This window comes from Syngnathus floridae, chromosome 4, assembly GCF_059516105.1.
Source record: "Syngnathus floridae isolate MCC-2025c chromosome 4, RoL_Sflo_1.0, whole genome shotgun sequence".
NCBI lineage: Eukaryota > Metazoa > Chordata > Actinopteri > Syngnathiformes > Syngnathidae > Syngnathus > Syngnathus floridae.
In genome coordinates, this window is record NC_142416.1 from 11,462,761 (window position 1) to 11,480,748 (window position 17,988).

The 17,988-nt window shown below is 41.1% G+C and overlaps 2 protein-coding genes across 6 annotated transcripts in view; one reads left to right on the top strand and one right to left on the bottom strand.

The window, feature by feature from the left end:
* micall1a (MICAL-like 1a) lies at positions 1-13,803 on the top strand. 4 transcript variants are annotated; one of them, XM_088374773.1, is made up of 16 exons: positions 1-765; positions 5,694-5,742; positions 6,680-6,821; positions 6,932-7,032; positions 7,987-8,126; positions 8,747-9,345; positions 9,425-9,485; positions 9,652-10,070; positions 10,351-10,730; positions 10,803-10,937; positions 11,020-11,146; positions 11,663-11,753; positions 11,993-12,066; positions 12,428-12,542; positions 12,670-12,716; positions 12,830-13,803. In XM_088374773.1, the coding sequence occupies exons 1-16, from the start codon at positions 620-622 to the stop codon at positions 12,955-12,957; spliced, it is 2,754 nt and encodes a 917-aa protein (XP_088230899.1). In that variant the 5' UTR covers positions 1-619; the 3' UTR covers positions 12,958-13,803. The 4 variants fall into 4 exon arrangements, with proteins under 4 accessions (XP_088230899.1, XP_088230902.1, XP_088230900.1 ...); XM_088374776.1 differs by having other exon boundaries at positions 10,387-10,730; XM_088374774.1 differs by having other exon boundaries at positions 2-765; positions 7,996-8,126.
* c4h22orf23 (chromosome 4 C22orf23 homolog) overlaps positions 13,796-17,988 on the bottom strand; it is a 26,164-nt gene continuing 21,971 nt past the window's right edge. The window contains exons 1-7 of one of the 2 annotated variants that reach the window (XM_088374782.1): positions 16,266-16,304; positions 15,687-15,807; positions 15,537-15,599; positions 14,836-15,009; positions 14,416-14,550; positions 14,033-14,133; positions 13,796-13,918 (exon numbers count right to left, since the gene is read on the bottom strand). In XM_088374782.1, coding sequence (XP_088230908.1) covers positions 13,847-13,918; positions 14,033-14,133; positions 14,416-14,550; positions 14,836-15,009; positions 15,537-15,599; positions 15,687-15,780 — 639 coding nt within the window. In that variant the 5' untranslated portion in view covers positions 15,781-15,807; positions 16,266-16,304 and the 3' untranslated portion in view covers positions 13,796-13,846. Of the gene's footprint in view, positions 13,919-14,032; positions 14,134-14,415; positions 14,551-14,835; positions 15,010-15,536; positions 15,600-15,686; positions 15,808-16,265; positions 16,305-17,988 lie in introns of those variants that run through there. The other variant, XM_088374783.1, reaches the window with a different exon arrangement.

Sequence of the window (17,988 nt, forward strand, 5' to 3'; positions counted from 1 at the left end):
GTAGCGCCCCCGGTGGGGTGCGGCGCTGAATCAAACACACTCCACAGTGACATTGTGGAGGTTAGATGGTTGTCTACACTTCAATCCAAGCAAGCGAGGATGGTTTCGGTCACAAGCTTCTGCTATTGACGGTGGAGAGTTTTAACAACGTTTCGTGGCAATAACAATGGATTTTTCTTTTCACGCACTGCAATAACCGCCACTGCGGAATACAGTGGGAAAAAGAAAAAGGAAGAAAAAAAGCGTGTTGCGGTCACACCTCAATGCGAGGAGGAAACTGTTACCTCTGCTTGGATTGGAACGGAATTATCATTCTCCAGTCTTGCTGCAAAAACAGTGTACTTACTGTCTGGGACGTTGCTAGCTTGCTAGCAAAGTTGACTGCTCTAAGAACTTTGCTGCTGGTAAGCTCGGAGCAAGCAACTTGCAATATCAGCTGTGTTGTTCTTCCATCGGTTTGACCTCAGAGGTCAGATAATTTGGGGATTACAATGCAACTTTTGGTTACAAAAAGTTGGCTAATATTTGGCTCGTCCACGCATCATCTCATCAGTGTTTAAAAGGGAAGTATCCCCGCTTCCGTCGCCCCGCGGCGAACCCCCTGGGACACTTCGGCACGATGATGGGATCTCTGAAGGCTCTTCAAGAGTGGTGTCGGATACAATGTGAAAACTATCACGATGTGGAAATCAAAGACATGTCGACGTCCTTTCGGGACGGCCTGGCGTTTTGTGCCATCATCCATCGCTTCAGGCCAGAGTTGATGTAAGTACATGTTTCAGTGGTTGTGGAAATTCAATACAATGAAATTATACCATTAAGAATTCCCTTGAGTCAGAAGTCTGATTGCAAACTGGGACTGATGTAAAAACATGGAAAACATTCATACAATTTAGTTCTGTAAAACCTGATCAGGGGTGTAAAGAGCAAAATGTATAGACATCTTAAAAATGTAGTAAATAGAAAAAAGTCTGCGATTAAATAACTTTTTTTAAACGACGGACAAAAAGATCATTTTTTAAAATTCATTGATGAGCAGGTCACAGAAACCTGTGATATAATCCCAGTTGATGTCTTGATTTAAAATAAGATTTTCAATTCATTCATTCATTTTCCTAACCGCCGATCCTCAGAGAATTGTGGGCATGTCGGGGTCCTTCTCAGCAGCCTTTGGGTACACCCCAAAACTGGGTGCCACCCAATTGCAGGGCACGCTTCAGACTAACAACTGAGTGAGTGTGAGTGGTCAATCGGCCAACCGTGCATGGTTTAGGAATGTGGGAGGAAATCCATGCATCTATGGGGAGAACATGCAAAGTCCACTCACTCAGGAAGGCCGGAGCTGAATCAAAGCCTACACCTCTGAACTTTGATTTGATTTTGATTTGTTTATTTTGGCAAGTACATAAACAACACACCTATTACAGCTTAATTTCACATTTGTTTGACATGACTTGTCGAAAAGGGTAGCGGGAGGAAGCAATTGTGTTTATCTAATCCTGTCTCGATTACTGCCAGACACACAATCTAAATTACTACAGTGCAACCTATATACCACAATTTACCATGAAGAGAAAAGTGAGAAACAAAGGAAAACATAGATTTGACCAGTATAACATGATTTGAACACAGCAGTAACAAATAAACGGGAAGTTTGAATAAAATTTGAAAACAAAGGAAAACAGAAATTTGACCAGTATAACATATGATTTGTATACAGCAATACCTATATTTAAACTGGAAGTTTGAATCACAATTTGTATGAATTATTTTGAATACAGCAATGACAGTTGATTTATTTTAACACATTTTAACAGTTGATTGGATAAAACAGTAACAGTTTAGTATGCTTGCTCGTATAAATACAGCATAAAACTGGAAGTTTGCATAACAATTGATATCAATTTGTTTTGAATATAGCAATGCCAAGTTGATTTATTTATAGATTTGAGGCGGACATGCTACCCAGTGCGCCAAGATTTTCTGTTATGACCTGAATACACCTTGAACACCTATAAACAACTGATGTATTCTGACAGCCCTTCAAGGCGGCTTGTGTTTTTTACAATCATACACTACAGGTCATTGTAAATTACAGTGCACATTCCTGTGGTTGTATAAATAAGAGGATATTGTGTGTAATCTGTTTAACTACACATTTAGAGAAGTTTCAAATTGGTGTTTATGGATGTTCAGTATGACTTTATTTAAACTGATAATCAGTACATGGGCCAAATAAATATGTTGAAACTAGATGCAACTACACGTGAAATGAAAACAACACTACTTGATCGATTGTTGTTTCTTTGATGACTCATATAACTAGCCAACAGAATTGTGTCACTGGTGAGAAATGTGAGTGTAACATCCATCACCTTTCACACCAACATAAACTGTAATGCACATTGGCTGGGGAACTGGCAAGCCTTGTACTGGCTGTGCTGGAACAACACACAACTCTGTTTTCATACATTTAATAAAACAAAAATGTAGTCAATGTTCTGTTTGTGACAACCGTTTTTTTCCCCGTCAAACGTGTTTGATTTGTTGGAACATGAAACGCGAAATTGTGTGTCACAGCATTGAAGATCACTCTGTTCCATTTATAATCCCAGTCGGTCTAGTCAGCAATCATGTGCTGTGAGCTGTCTCATCTAAATGGAACGTAACCACCCATTAATCACTTATCTTAGTCACACATTCAATTATTCGATTGTAAGTCCATCTGTTGTTTTGTCATCATGACAGGGTATTTATTATTCAACTGCAGTGACAATCGGGTAAAATTTCTTCAAATTAATGATCACATTTGCAATTATATATCACTGTATGTTATAGATAATTTGGTGTTTTGGTTTTTTTTTTTTAGGGGGGGCAGCTTTTACTCCAGAAATCTTTAGTACACACAGCAACACAAAGCATTACCATATATTTCAGCTTTACAGATGCCTTGTGTGCTGTGCAAATTGTGTGTGTATGAATCAAATCATCGATATAAATGATAAGAGTTTGTCGCCAGTCTGTCGCCGAGCCATGTCATCAGAGTTATCGGGTGCCGCTTGATGAGAATGCTTGATAACACATGGCCGCATTTAATATAGATCCTGTTTCCATTTGTCAATCAACTCCGTCCCAGTATTGCTAGTTAACACGCAGGCTACTTTTTTTGGTTATGTATAAACAAATAGGGGCTGTACAGATGGTCTTAAGAAGTTAAACTTTTATAGGCCCTAATTCCTACCACCAGTGTGGGCAGATTTTCTGCCTTTCGGGGTTTTTTTTCCACAACACCACATTGTCGCATTGCTTAGTATAAAACTGAGTTGTTGCTGTTTGATTTGGCAATATTTTTGTACCACAAGATTATTTTTTGGCTTTATAACCTTTAAAAATAGTGTGTTTTGAGTGTTTTTCACCCTATTAGAATTATCTGAATTACCTGATTGGCCCTGATTTCTGATCACATGATCAAATCAGGACAGCGCTAATCCACATGGCAGCATAGAGTAGGTGACGTGTAAGGTGAAAGATGTGGTGCAATGCAGCCCATTTACCAGTTGTTGTTGGGAGTCCGCAGTAGTTCCTCACCTATCTTCTAAGGGGAGATGTGATTCGAAGGAAGTTTCTTCCTTCTGTAGTCCACAAAATGAGAAAACCATGCAAACATCCCCTGGATGACTAAGTTAATGAAGCGTAAAATCTCTGAACTCTGCACGGTAGCAACTGTGCAACTCGTGCAGTTTATAAGCCCTCAATAGTCAGCTTTTCAGTTCTGTCTCTTCTTCCATTTGTGTCCCAGCATGGCTCCCTGTTCAGCCCCCAGTGTGTACAGTAGCCGCAGTCGCAGAGACCGGCTCGCTCTGATCCAGACAGACAGCCTGTCAGGGTAATCTGCAGCCAAGGCCTCTGCCTGTCGAACTGGATTTACTTCTCTAATATGCGTGGTATCCATTGTAGTGAGTCGCCGCTGCCACTGTGTTCTCATAGAGGTTGGCAGTTGTGTTTAGAAGTTTTTGTTCATCATGGACACAAGTAGTTTGGGGGCTCTGAGGATGGGCGGAATCGGGATAAAATATGTTATATAATAGATATTATATAATCTGTATATATCAATTCATAAAGTAAGAATTGGGTGCACAAGTTTGAATTCATTTTGGGTATTATGTAGTCCACAGTTAGTCTAAATTGTAAATATGTGCTTATGCATATGTACATAGCTTTGTACAAACATGGCCATTAATGGTTGAATAAATGTCAGTGTAAGTTTGACAGTTCTTCTGGCAACTGCAAGGAACAGCTTGATGACTATCGTATAGAATTCTTTTAGGGATGGAAGTTTGCATCTAATCATCATTTTAGTAATTGATTGAGCTGTCGATTTATTGTGTGGAGAAATGGTGTAAAAAAATACATTCATTTCATTTTAGTTTTTAACATTATCACAAGTGCACTGTCAATTTTATTCCAAACTGGCCAGACAAAAATCCCGCAAACATATATTATGATTCATTTACTTTGGGCCATAACATGCCAGATAATAAATAGGCAGCTATGTTGAGCCTTGTTTTCCAAAGTAAAAGCAGATGTTTGCAAATCAACTTGCTTTCATGGATGACTACAGAAATTGGCGAATATTTACTGTTTGGACGTCGCAATTCCAATTTTTTAAAAAATTGAACAAGGTCTCTATACTATGAATAGAATATCAAGATATTGTCCATTATTGGATAATTAATTAGTTTTCGATTAATCATTCCACCGCTAATTTCTTCCTGTTTAATTTTCAGTTTTGACTGTCATCAAGACTATGTAGGAAAAAAATATGTCATTCAGATCTGTAGCAAGCTTGGGATGGACCCCAAAGAAGTATACAGACAGTTCATTTTAATACGGATCCAGATAGTGGATTGCACGCACGCACAAACACTCTCATCCACAGTTGTCCATTTGCCAAAAATAAACTCTGGAAAGAAGCACTGTCATGGTGGACTGGGTTCACAATTCGTCATCTGTGTGAGGGCGCGTCAGTTTAAAGACACTCCAAAATTATCCCCAGCAGATTTAGCACAGCAACAATGTGTGCTTGAAAAAGACTCATCAAGACTAGCCTTTAAATTGAAGCTGCTGCTCAGTGTGTTTATGCACTTGGAGAGCAGTTTCAAGCGAACACATGTCACTTATGTGTCCTATTTCCTGAGGTTTGACCTTCCTGGGATTTCCACCTCCACAGTCTCTGCAAGCCCCCCTTTCTTTGTTTTTCCCACTTGAGTGTTATTTAAACTTGTACGCTCTTTCCAACATGCCTTTGTAGAGAAGCGGACGAGCACACTTTCATCCAGGAACACTTGAGATATTTTCCACTTTAGTAAAGCAGGATGTTTACTGATGAGACTTCCTAGCTTCTGGACCTTTGTAATCATCATAGCACCACCACTGCCTCTTTTTCCCCTTTGTCTTTTTTTTTTTCATGCTGGATCATCGTTGGATTTTGTAGTAGCAAACTTTAATAGTTAAAAAGCTTAACTACTTAGCAGGCCTCAGACAACCTTTTTGGGAGGTTCTTAACAAAAGTAGGCCAACAAGTACTCTCCACTGTGCACCATAGCTGAGTGCTGAAGGCATTTTTCTTGTGGTAAATTGGCCCAGTTCTACATGTTCTGACAAACTGATGTTTTTTATGTATCTGGTTGCAGAGACTTTGGCTCGCTGTCCAAAGATGACGTCTATGAGAACAACCGACTGGTACGTTTCTTCCTTTTGTGAGCACGCCTATAATAAAGTTATCTGTCACTTCTGATAAGTATTTTGATAACTAAACACGGGTTGATAAATGCAAATTCCTAGCTTAATGCTATGAAGCGGAAATACCTGTTTGTACATTGCCGCTAACGATGAAACCAGCACAAACCTTCAACGTCTTTCTTTTTTTTTAGAGTTTTCACTTTTGTCAGTAAACCAAAAGTATGGTTGGGAGTCTTCTCACTGTGTGAGCTCAACTTTGGCAGGACTTTGTTGCCGCCAGGCGGCCTTTTTTTTTTTTGCCCTCAGAAAGTGAAGACGTTTGCCAAAGAACCAGAAGCAAAATCTGCTGAATAATAAGTGAAAGCACGTCGTTCATTACTATATCCCTGAGGCTAAAGCATGAGTAAGTCATTTAAGACTGGAAACAAGGAGCCCACTATTTAAGTTTTCATGAACTCCTGCCTGGTTATTTTCCCCAATGAATGTTGTCAGCAAATAGTCAGTCTATCGTCAACCTTTTCATAAGACTGTAGTCACAGCATATAAGCATTTTTGCTCTTACATACAATTTGGTTGGTTAGAGGGTTACTTTCTTGAAATATTTTTGTTGTTGTTGTACACTTCCTTATATGTACTTTGTGTATGTACTATAGGGCTTACGCTTACCTAGAATAATGTCTGTAATATTATATAACAGGAGCTAGCCTGTAATTTCTACAGTAGGACAGCTTGCAGCCAAGGAACAAAACACTCTTTTATGACCCGCTGATGGTGGCGTAACACACCAATGCTTTGTGAAGTAGGTTTTAAGTCCAAAGTATTTACTGCTTGCGTGATTGTTTCCATGACCCGTTTGAAGCCCCACTGCCAGGATGATTACAAATCTTTGCTCAAGACAAATGAGAGACTTCGTGTTCTTGTTTTGACTTTAACATAGGCCTTTGAGGTGGCCGAGGCACAGCTAGGGATACCTGCGCTGTTGGACCCAGAAGACATGGTATCCATGAAAGTTCCGGACAGGCTCAGTGTCATAACCTATGTTTCTCAGTACTACAACTTCTTCAATAACAAATCTCAAGGTTAGTACACAGAACCCCCTAAAAGAAAATAAGTAGTTTTGTGTGTGGCTGAGCAGTAAAGCATTAAATGACGGTATATGTATAATGAGCGGATTATCGACTCCCTCCAGCAAACCCTCCTTGCATGAAGAGGCTGGGTTCTGTTAATCAAAATGAGCCAGTCACCAAAAGGCCTCCAACTCCACTCGAGGGCAAAGAGGTTGAATCTGAGGTAAGAACATGTTCAGGCATACAAATGGGAGTTCTCCCCATGCATGTGATGATTGGGATTTCAGAGGCTAATTAATATTTCCTCTAAAACTGCATGCTTTTCAGATCATCGGTGTCATTTAGTAGATGAATACGTACACTGAGCTTTGAAATATTGTTTTGGGTAACAACTCTGTAAAATGAAAACAATTCAATCCTTTCATGGTATTTAATGTTTTCCTCTTCTCCATGAGAACAACAACAGTAGTAGTCTATAAAGATAGTCTCTGTATCCTGTCTTTCTTCTTTGTGGCATGCCGTTTCTCCATCCCACACTCCCATGTGCTGGCGTGATCATTTCTTCAGGTGGAAATCCATTCCACTCCCTCTTCCTGTACGTCCCCCTCCCCAAATCTGAACCCCCCTCCATTCTCTGTTCCTGAGCCTAGGCAATAAGATGAGTGGTGGGGGGCTAAGAGATGAAAGTAAAACAGATAGGTCAGTCTTTTTAACCCGCTCTTGTTCATAGTAGTAGTCTTGTGCTTCCCTAACACAGTGTGCCACGCTCCTAACCACTAATCTCCTCGACCCCGACCTAAAAACCTTCAAATAATACTGTAAATCTGACCTCCATAATGTAAATTTATCGTGCTAACCCATGCTGTGTGATTTTGTTTTTAACTGATTTTCAATTTACACTCAGTGTAGTTTCCTAACGATGAAGGGATGTTTGAAAATTTACCAAGTCTTGTGGGGTTTTTATTTTTTGACATTCAAAACGAAAATGCTCTTGGATGAAGCAGTAGATGTTGCAGGGAGTAGTTGTAATGAAGTAAACGAAAAGGAGAATCCACATCCTCAAATCCTGACTTCATGTTTGTTTGATCTTCCCCTCCATTACTCTGCATCCCCCTCTTCCCCTGACATCTCCCCCCTGTCCTCTGCCTGCACAATACATTCCGGTTGCTTGCTTTATCCGGGCCAGACGAAGGTAACGGGTCTAGAAGTGGCGAAGCGCACCACACTCAGCAGCACCTGCTCTGCCTGTCAGCAACACGTCCATTTGGTGCAACGGTTTTTGGTGGACGGCAAGCTGTACCATCGAAACTGCTTCAGGTGAGCACCAAGATGCTTTGAGTGAAATTAATTCAGGGGACATATAACCAAACTATGAATGTAGGTTACAGAACTAATGGGCTTCTGATTATTTGAACTCTTATTTTGCGTCACTGCTAATAAGTCTTTTTTTTGTTTTGGGGGTTTTGGGGTCAGATAAGCCTAAAAGTAGGGCAGGGCATTAACCCAAAAAATTGAAAATATAAACTTGAATTACTTTTAATTCTTCCAGCTAAACAAAAAATTTCACCTCATAAGTGAAAATAGAAATACATATGGAGCCACCGTCCAGTCTTCTGGATTTTTAGTGTCTGTCAAAAATTGGGAGGCTAGGTGTCACTAATATTTGAACAAGAGGACTGTCTCACAATCTCTAGTCAATATAATACCAAAGGTATGATGCAATTGCGATTAGGACTCTTCCACACGGAACTCGTCCAAACATGTCCTGCTTTTCCGGTGTAGTGTGTCCTGAATGGCAACAAAAATATTTGAACAAAACGGTCACATGCGTGCTGATAAATCAATTGGACACGAGACAAGTCTCATGCCTCGGCTGTTTACATTTGACAGCTACAGTATGATAGTTATGTTGCCTTTTCCTCTGCCTATTTTTCCAGATGCACTGAGTGTCGTAGCACTTTGCTACCTGGATCTTATAAAGTGGGAAGTGATTGTGGGGCTTTGGTTTGCACACACCACCTTTCAAGGCAAGCTTCAGCAAACCAAAATGGCCGGCCGGATCTTAGCAAGAACCCCATTGCAGTCCAGTCGGTGAGGATGGGTCGCAGCAAGACTCCCCACACCGCAGCCTCTGAGATGAACCAGCGAAAGACTCCATCCCCTGTGAGGAAAGTGAATGACACTGACATACCAGCTAAAGTGACTGTCATAGTCACCCCTGCACCAACAAACAATGAGGCCCCCTTGGAAGACACAGATTTGCTGAATCATAGCGGACAAGCAGAACAGAAACACCGCCCCCCTTCTCCGCCTAACCCTTTTGACGAGAGTGATGAGGAAGATCATGAGCAAGCCATGGTAGAAGATACGCAAACCGGCAGTGAGGCTAATGGGGACCTCCCCTCTCAACCTGTCAATCAAAGCGAAGCTGTTGCCAGACCAGTGCCAGCACCTCGTCGGGTTGCGGATCCCAGCCCTCCACCCCGCCCATCCCCACGGATGAAGCTACCCCGGACAGCAGACAGCCAAGCAGCTGGTGTGTGACCAACATTGCAATCAAAATGATCGAGAGGTACTAATAAGTGATTCTTTAATCATTTCTTCTGGAATTGCAGGTGAACAGCAGAAGCCACCCACCCCTCCGAAACCGAGAGAGAGATCCCAGTCTCCAAGGAGGTATGCGAGTTTCTATTGAACACGCTTCCTTTTCTTAGTTTCTGTGACCACGTCATCACTTGTTTTTCCTGTTTGAGCGACATCATATTCAATGTTGAGCACTTCGTCCCATTGTTGTGTGGTCTTCCCCTCTGTGATGCCTCCATGTGTCTGTCTCACTGTCCAGCTTGTCCAGTGTCCATAAACCCAAAGATCCACCCTGGCTTGCCTTGGTCCAATCAGAAACCAAGAAGAAGAAACCCCCTCCCCCACCCCCCATGGGACTGGCGACACCCCCCAACACAGGCTCTGTGTCTTCTCTTAAAGAGGACAGCAGCAGGTCCAGCTCGCCCACTTTACCCCCCAACCCCTTTGAGGAGGATGAGGATGAAATGAACGAGGCCAAGGATGAAGAGGAAGGCAGCGCCATTCCAACAGCACTGGTAGGGAGTCATCCGTGGTACAGCATCAGGCAGGCGGCTGACGGCGCCGGTGCGGAAACACCCCCTAGCACAGGAAACTCCTCCCGCTCGACTAGCCCGGCAAGTGCCAAAAGCAAGAAACGGCCGGCACCTCGTGCACCGCAGCCACCTACTGCTCATCAAGGTTAGAATTTGATTATGCAACATGAGATGATGATTTCACTCTCTGTCATTACCTCGTTGGTGAAGCTTGGTGATCTTTGCATACTTTTTCTAATTATTCTGGCTAGATGATGTTTTGGCAACTGTAATGGGACACTGTCAAATTCCCTTAAAAGACGAGTGAAATCACTTGACAGATGTTTTGTGTTTTTGCCCCCCCATAATCTTTTCCATTCCATCTATATTCAAACCTGTTTTACTTCTGCTTCCTTGGTTTCTTCTTCTTTCTTGTAACCTCTCAGTTCATCCACATTCTCAGCAATCTTCTTGCTCTCCAGCTCTCAGTGTGGAGAGTCTGTCTTCTGGCTCCGACCACAGCTCATCCCAACCTTGTTCGGCCCCCGGTGGAGGCAGTGACCAGGAGCTTAGTTTCACCAAAAGCATCTCAGAGCCTTCCATCTGTTCGCCATCTACCGCCTCGCCTTCGTCCTCCTCTTCTACCGAGCGTCTGCCTCATTCTAGCCCAAGCTCCTTTGAGTCCCCCGCGCAGTCAAATGCGAGCTCGGCGCCTGCCACCCCGCAGGTCAGTCGCAGCAACGAGACCAAAGAGGCAGGACCCCCTCCACCACGACCCACAACCACTCCCAGCCCATTAGCCTCAGGAGCTACACCTTCGCACAAGGTAACAAAATCATTTACAAATACAGAACATTCATCAAAACTAATGATCTTTTTTTTTTTTTTTTTTTTTTAGCGCATTTGTAAGGAAAATCCGTTCAACAAGAAAGTTTCTCCCTCCCATGGAAAATCCAAAAGCAAGCCCCCGAAAGGTCCTCGTCCTTCCAGACCCCCAGCCCCAGGTCATGGCTTCCCGCTTATCAAACGCAAGGTACAACAATATATATATATTTTTTAAAGAATATTTCAAAACTGGCACTCACATTGGTTCTCCCCATGCAAATACTGATCAGGTGCAGTCAGATCAGTACATCCCAGTGGAAGACATCCACGGGGAGATGAGTCAACTGGAAATACGGCTCGATGAGCTGGAGCTAAGAGGCGTGGAGCTGGAAAAGAAGCTCAGAGACAACCCCAATGGTATGAAACCAGACTGCCTCTTGCCTCTTTGTTTCATCTGAAACAATTTGTCCTCATTCTGTGCAAAGTAACGTGCCACACATGTTCTGTTTGTCACAAAAACAGGCAATATTTTTGCTCTTCATCATGCTATTCTCATGCTAAGATCATGAGACTAAGACGAAGCCAAACAATTGGTCAACAGCCATTGCAAGAGTTGAGACCTAAACAGGATGTTCTCAGAGGGAAGTGGCCGCTGAGCTTAGAGTGTCATCAACAGGTTGCAACAGAGATGCAAAGAGACTGGAAGAGTCAAAGAAAAAACCTGAAAAATAAAAAAGGAATAAATAAATAATATTTATAAATAAAATATAAAAAGGAGATGTCTTGGGAAAAACTAAACACCCCTTGTGAATTTTGTCACCCATCTCCTCACGCAAAAAATTCAAAAGTTCACAGGTCAACTTCAATTCACCTGTTTTTATAACTTTGTCTACAATTCCATAGACGTTTACAGGTGACTATTTGTGCTTTCAGATGAAGATGAGGAGCACCTCTTGGTTGACTGGTTCACACTCATTCACGAGAAACATCAGTTAGTCCGGCGTGAAGCCGAGCTGGTCTACACGTACGTATCAGAATGCAGCAAGATGCAAGTGTTACAATTTTGTAACCTCAAAAAGTCCAAAAAATCTTTGCTGCTTCAGACAGAGCTGTGTAATCAGTGCAATGTTTTTTTCCCCATTCATACAATGAAAACTAAATTCAGTTGAAATGTTATTCAAAGCCCATAGGTCACCGACCTTCTTAATATTAAGTCTCATTAACTTACTAAGTGTGACCCTCTACGTTTAATTCTCGTCACAGGGCGAAACAGCAGAACCTGGAGGAGAGACAGGCCGATGTGGAGTATGAGCTGAGGTGTCTTCTCAACAAACCAGGTTAGTTCGGGGGCTCAAGGAAGCACTACTTCCTTTGATCGCCAGCTGTTTGTGTTTCAAAGCTGTGCAGAACTCATCTGCCCTATCTGAGCATGATTGCAGCCTTCCTCTGTGGAGGCACAGGAAGTGCCTATTGTGTGTATTAATATCATAGCCATGAGGTGAATATGAGTACCATGCCCAACATTCTCATGGTGATTAAAAAAGGCCTCTGTTGTGGAGAGAAATGAATTGCTCATTCAATCACTACTTTTTGCAAGAACAGACTTGCCTTTTTTTTCAAATGTCTTTTGCAAGTTATCAATACTGTACGTTTACAAGCATAAAAAATAAGCGAAATGCATCCTGCACCTCCCCTCAGAGAAAGAGTGGACTGAGGAGGACAAGAGCCGTGAGCAACAACTGATGGCGGAGCTGGTTACCATTATTGAACAACGCAACCAAATAGTCAACAGTATGGATCAGGACAGGCAAAGGTAATCCTGTTGTTTATGACAGAAGTGTTTTGCAAAATTCTTTGACACTTAGACATTTTTCCCTGTTCGGGAGCCGCCAGTTTATGACATGCTGCCACTGTCAACTCTAACAACACATTTCTCACAGGGAGGAAGAGGAGGATAAGTTTATGGAAGCCGTTCTGAAGAAAAAAGGTACCGACTGGAATTTTTATTTTATGCTTCAAACATACCACTACACTTTTTACACTCACTTTTCAGTCCTATATTATTTGTCACTAATTGTGTCAATCTCCCCCCTTCATCAGACTTCCACAAGGAGTCGGATGGAGATCAGCAGAAGAAAAAAGGGGCAAAGTTCAAACCTATAAAGGTCCTGAAGAGGCTGAGTCTGAAAGGAGAATCTGGAAAAAGTCCTCAAAAAGACAACAGTTGATCCACACGAACAGGTTTGAAGTGTTTTCAGGCTCTCGTGAAGTGCCACACTGACTGCCACTGCGGCGCTCCTCCACCAAGAGTCAAAATGATAACCATCTCAAGTGCTTAAGAGCTCTCCCACTTGTTGAGTGGCTCTCTGCGGCACTGCACTGACTTGTGAGCTGTTACCTCGCAGTCACTGATCAAAGCTCAAGTGACCTGTAATCAGTTTCCAAGGCCGGTGGTAGCTTTTGAGTTCAAGGCGTCTCACTTTATCAGATAATGTCTTAAAGGCTGTTTTGGTTCTCTACATTTGGCAAAGGCTAACAAAAAGTGTCCAAAAGATTACTTTATGTCCGATGCAAGCTGCTTTTAAAGAAAACATTGAGGTCTTTTTTTTTTTTTGGGCTTCACTATTATTATGCATGTCGAAGATATGGAGCAGCAGAGTGACAATATTTATTGACTTTATTTGGAGGCAAGCCAAATTTATTTCAAACACGGTGAATCATGACAACTACCAATGTCTACGTGAGCATATTATTCATGATAAATGTCACATCTGCATTTTTAAGTTTTAGAAATGGCAAAACAACAGTTTTCATCTCTTTTAAACTTGGAAAGTCTTGTGTTAATTTATATTTTAATGTGCGTGCGTTGTGTGTTTCGTCTTAAGGTGGGGAAGATAATCTGGTGCATAACTGCCATTTATTTTAATGTATATAAACATCGTCTTCCTCAGTGAACCGATGCGCTTCTGCCATGTCACATCTGTCACTTTTTTCATGGCAATCACATCAGCAAGATTATTGAATAAATGGTGAGATTGGAAGGCAGACAAATAAAGAAAACTGATACAAGTAAATTAGCGTAATTTATTTCTTGTGAATGTAATGTGAAACTTTGAACTAATCCACACTCAGCTCAGACACAGCTTCCCGAGAAAGTTTGCCGTTCAGCGCCTCCAATTCCCTGATTTTCTACAATACAGTTCAGAAATCATACAAATATGCGACATGTAAATTACAAATTGATCTGAAAATTTCCAATTCATCATTCAATAACAGTGTTTAAATTGAAGCAAAATCGTTTACCTGTGATATTTCTGTGTTAATGATGTGGCTGTACTGCTTGTCCTGTCCAAGCGAGGCCATGTCAGCCAGGAATTGTCGTCGTTCCTGAATCTCATCCAGAACTACAACAGAACACATTGTTTTGGCTGTCACCCACATCTTCCTACTGAACCTGAACTCTGATGATACAGTCGGACAGAATGCAACAGCATGCGTCATGTTCTAAGCTCTCCGTGACTTGCCACCCTCTCATATTTCTCCGCTCATGACACAAGTACCAGAATTGTGCAGATCTTGCGATCACAGTCCAAGTTTAACTTAAGAGTGCTTTGAAGGCCACCAGACATGTTCTACCTTCTATTGCTCAACATTGTATGAATCAATGAGTGTGCATACATGCTGACCTTCCTGATAGCGGTCTTTCTCCTCTACCACTTCCGGCTTCTGATTCGCAGCAACATTATGGGAGGCTGTCTCTTCTTGTTCTTGTCCAGTTGCCAGGATGTTTTGAAGCCTCCTCTTCTCCTTTTCTAAGTCTCCTAGATCAAGTCAGAGGAGTTGCAGAAAATGAACGTGTGCAAAGTATTCAGAATCCTCGCTTTAATCTTTTCACTGTTAAAAATTCAGAACCATTTTTTTTTTCTTTCTCAAAATCTTCACACAGTATCAGTGAGTCTGCACATGCTCTTCAAATGCTGCATTTTTAAGATGGATAATTTCACAACATTTCCCATGATTGATGTAACTTATACCACAAATTTATACAACTTATACAATTTGTTTTTTGTTTACTGTGTAGATTCTGTTTTTGGCTAGTAACATACTTGTAGGAGCAGGACAGAACTTTTCTCGGACATAGTTGTTTCCCGAGCGACAAGAAACGGCACTCCTTCTCTGAGGCCGACCCGGGAGAAGTTTCGGGTAGCATTGACTGGCTTTCGGCTGAAGACAGGAAGCTGATGATGAAGGCTCAGTGGTCAGTGGCAAGGCTGAGCCATCTGTGGGTGGAATATTGGGCTTTTAGTCAAGCACTATTACAGGGTTACTCAATGCAGCCACTAATGTAAGAAGAGAGTGCTGTAACTGTGTCAATGCAATCTACCAGTAGGAAAAATCATAATCTTTACTGGGGTTTTTGGGGGTTTTTTTTACTGGAAAAATCAATCACCCACATATTTTGTCCTCATTTAAAACTGCATTTTTGTCATCTGGTTAGGAAACACAGCTCAGTTTCAGAAAACTGGTGAGCCGGGATTGGTTGTGACCTGAGACCTGACAACTGTGATGTCATTTTCAGTTGACAGCAAGGGGGAAAATGGCTGCTCCCTGATAAAAAACAAAACAAAAAACTATTGCCTGTTTAATTCATATTCCACAAACGAGACATTACTCAGAACACTGTGACTGGTTGGATTGCACAGAACATATTATGACAAAGAAAATTTGGGGGTTGACTTCCCCATTAAGACTAATGAAAAATTAAAGGCCCCTCCATTGTTTAAGTTGCCCACCCCTGAAGACTTACCCTTTAGACAGTCAATGATCTTTTTTCTTTGACGGTTGCTGAGAGTGAACTCTTGCATCATTGCTGTGCACAGAATGGGATAAATACATACATACAGTGATGCCACAAATAAAATCACATCAATACTGTTTGTACTGACTTGCATCTTACATGTCAGCAGGTCATGGGTCTGCTTGCTGTACTGGCTGGTTCTTGTGGGCTTCCATTGCCCTCCTCTGACTTTGGTCTGAGATGACGTCTCCATCTGTGGATCCCGCTTCTTGACTTTTTTCTTTTCCCCAGCCAATCAGTAATTTTATAATTATAGAAGTAATAGATTAGATCACAGGTGTCAAACTCAAGGCCCAGGGGCCAGATACGGCCCGTCACATCATTTTATGTGGCCCACGAAGACAAATTGTGCATCAAATTCGTGTGTCATTACTAGAATTGCAAATTGTCTTCACTTTTAATAATATATATATATACATATATATATTTTAAAAATATTTTACCAGTTTTTACTCGTCTGATTTGAAAACGAGTTATTTGTCAATTTGTTTTGTTGCTTATACTGTATATAATATGAGGTGCTCATACATTTATTTGGGTTGACAGTCATAATGGCCCTCCGAAAGAAGCAATGACTACAATGCAGTCCGCGAAAAAAACGAGTTTGACACCCATGGTGTATCAGAAAAACACGCGCGCACACGTAGACTTAATAAAAATCCAGTCATAGTAATTTACCGATTTCAGCCGTCCATGGCGTGGATGAGCCGGCGTTCGGTATCCATAGCAACCAAGAAACAACACGCAACAACTAATGTTTAGACTAGACGAGAGTATTTTTTTAAGACAGTTTCGACTCAAACATGCACTTTTATGGATGAATCTATGGACCAAACAACAACACATCATTAACTAAAAATAAATAAATGAATTTTAAAAAAAATCAGGCTGGCAAGCATTAACAAACTGCCGCTAGGGGGCGGACATTTTCCACTTGTCCAAAAATGATTGCATTTATTGATTTTTTTATTTTATTTTATTGCCCGTAAGAGGCTGTTTATACATACACACATTATTGGGGGGGGGGGGGGGGGTAATTGCCCATAAGAGGCTGTTTATACACACACACACACACACACAGAGCATATGTAGCATACTTTGGATAATTTATAGATACTGAAAAAGGCCCGTTAGAAGGCCCGTTAGGCTTCATGAATGCATGAAGGTTACCACATTTCTCTGTATTATCCCATGCTTGGTGTTATTCCTTCCTTGAAAAGTCATTGGTTGGGATATATGAACACAAAGCACAATTGATCTCAGACTAACTTGAAAAAACTCTTTGTATGGCCCCTGTGAATATTCTCCTCTTTTTGGCTCAAAGAATATATGTTAAGTGAGCCGACCAACTGCAATTTTTGGATATTGAAGATGATGTCTGTGCAGTCGTCACTGGGGGGAAGAGAGGGAGTCTTTATCGTTGATGGGATGGTCATGCATTATCTGTGCAGAGGCAGCTGCCTGCTACAAGATAGATACTAGCGAGAATATAATCACCTTTCATACACACGTCTTCTCAGAAGTCAAAGCTACGTGACATTCACGTGTGTGTGTGTCTTCAAAGTTATCATAAGCATCACTGTTTGTCATTATTTTTATTATTATCAATATCATTATTATTATTATTGTTGTTGTTGTTATTGTTGTTGTTGGGGCCAATTAAATATTGATTAATTTATAGTGTTTGTTATACTTTGTAATTTCTTAAAAAATACTGTGGGATAATGTGCAAAAAGATTTCTTTACTGGAACAATTTACATGATCAGCAATAGTGTACGGTGGATTGAGATGAAACTAGACATTGTCCAGATGAATCGTGATATAAGCAATATAGCTTTTTGACCAAATGAAAATGCTGTCACTTTGAACATAGAACTCGATTTTTTTTTTCGCACAAGTTTTTGTTGTATGAAATTGTAAACACCAATTTGTGATCCTGTCATTTGCGTCATCTCGCTCATCTGGCTTTAAAGGTGTTTCATTTTGTGGAATAACACCTGATGGTGCTGCTTTTTGTACTTCGTACGTGCAGATTTAACGTTAAATTAGAATTTAAGATGATGAGACTAAGTGTATGATATGTGCACAAGCTTCACAGTGCACTTGCATGCCAAATCATTCATAGTCATTTTATACTTGCTGATGTTTGCATGAATGAGAAACAACATAATCTGCACTAAATAGCAAAGATACTACTTGACCTTTTCAGCGACTTACTAATTATGTGGGTGCAACAAGATTCTTCAAAAAGACCAGTTGTACATATATTTATAGTTTCTGTGGTTACTTTGACATGACATGCCAAGTGTCATGACATGACAAGTATCAAGACGCCAATAGTACAAAGTAAAAATAAAAAATATAGATCTGAGAGGAAATGTAATCTTTTACATCATTCAA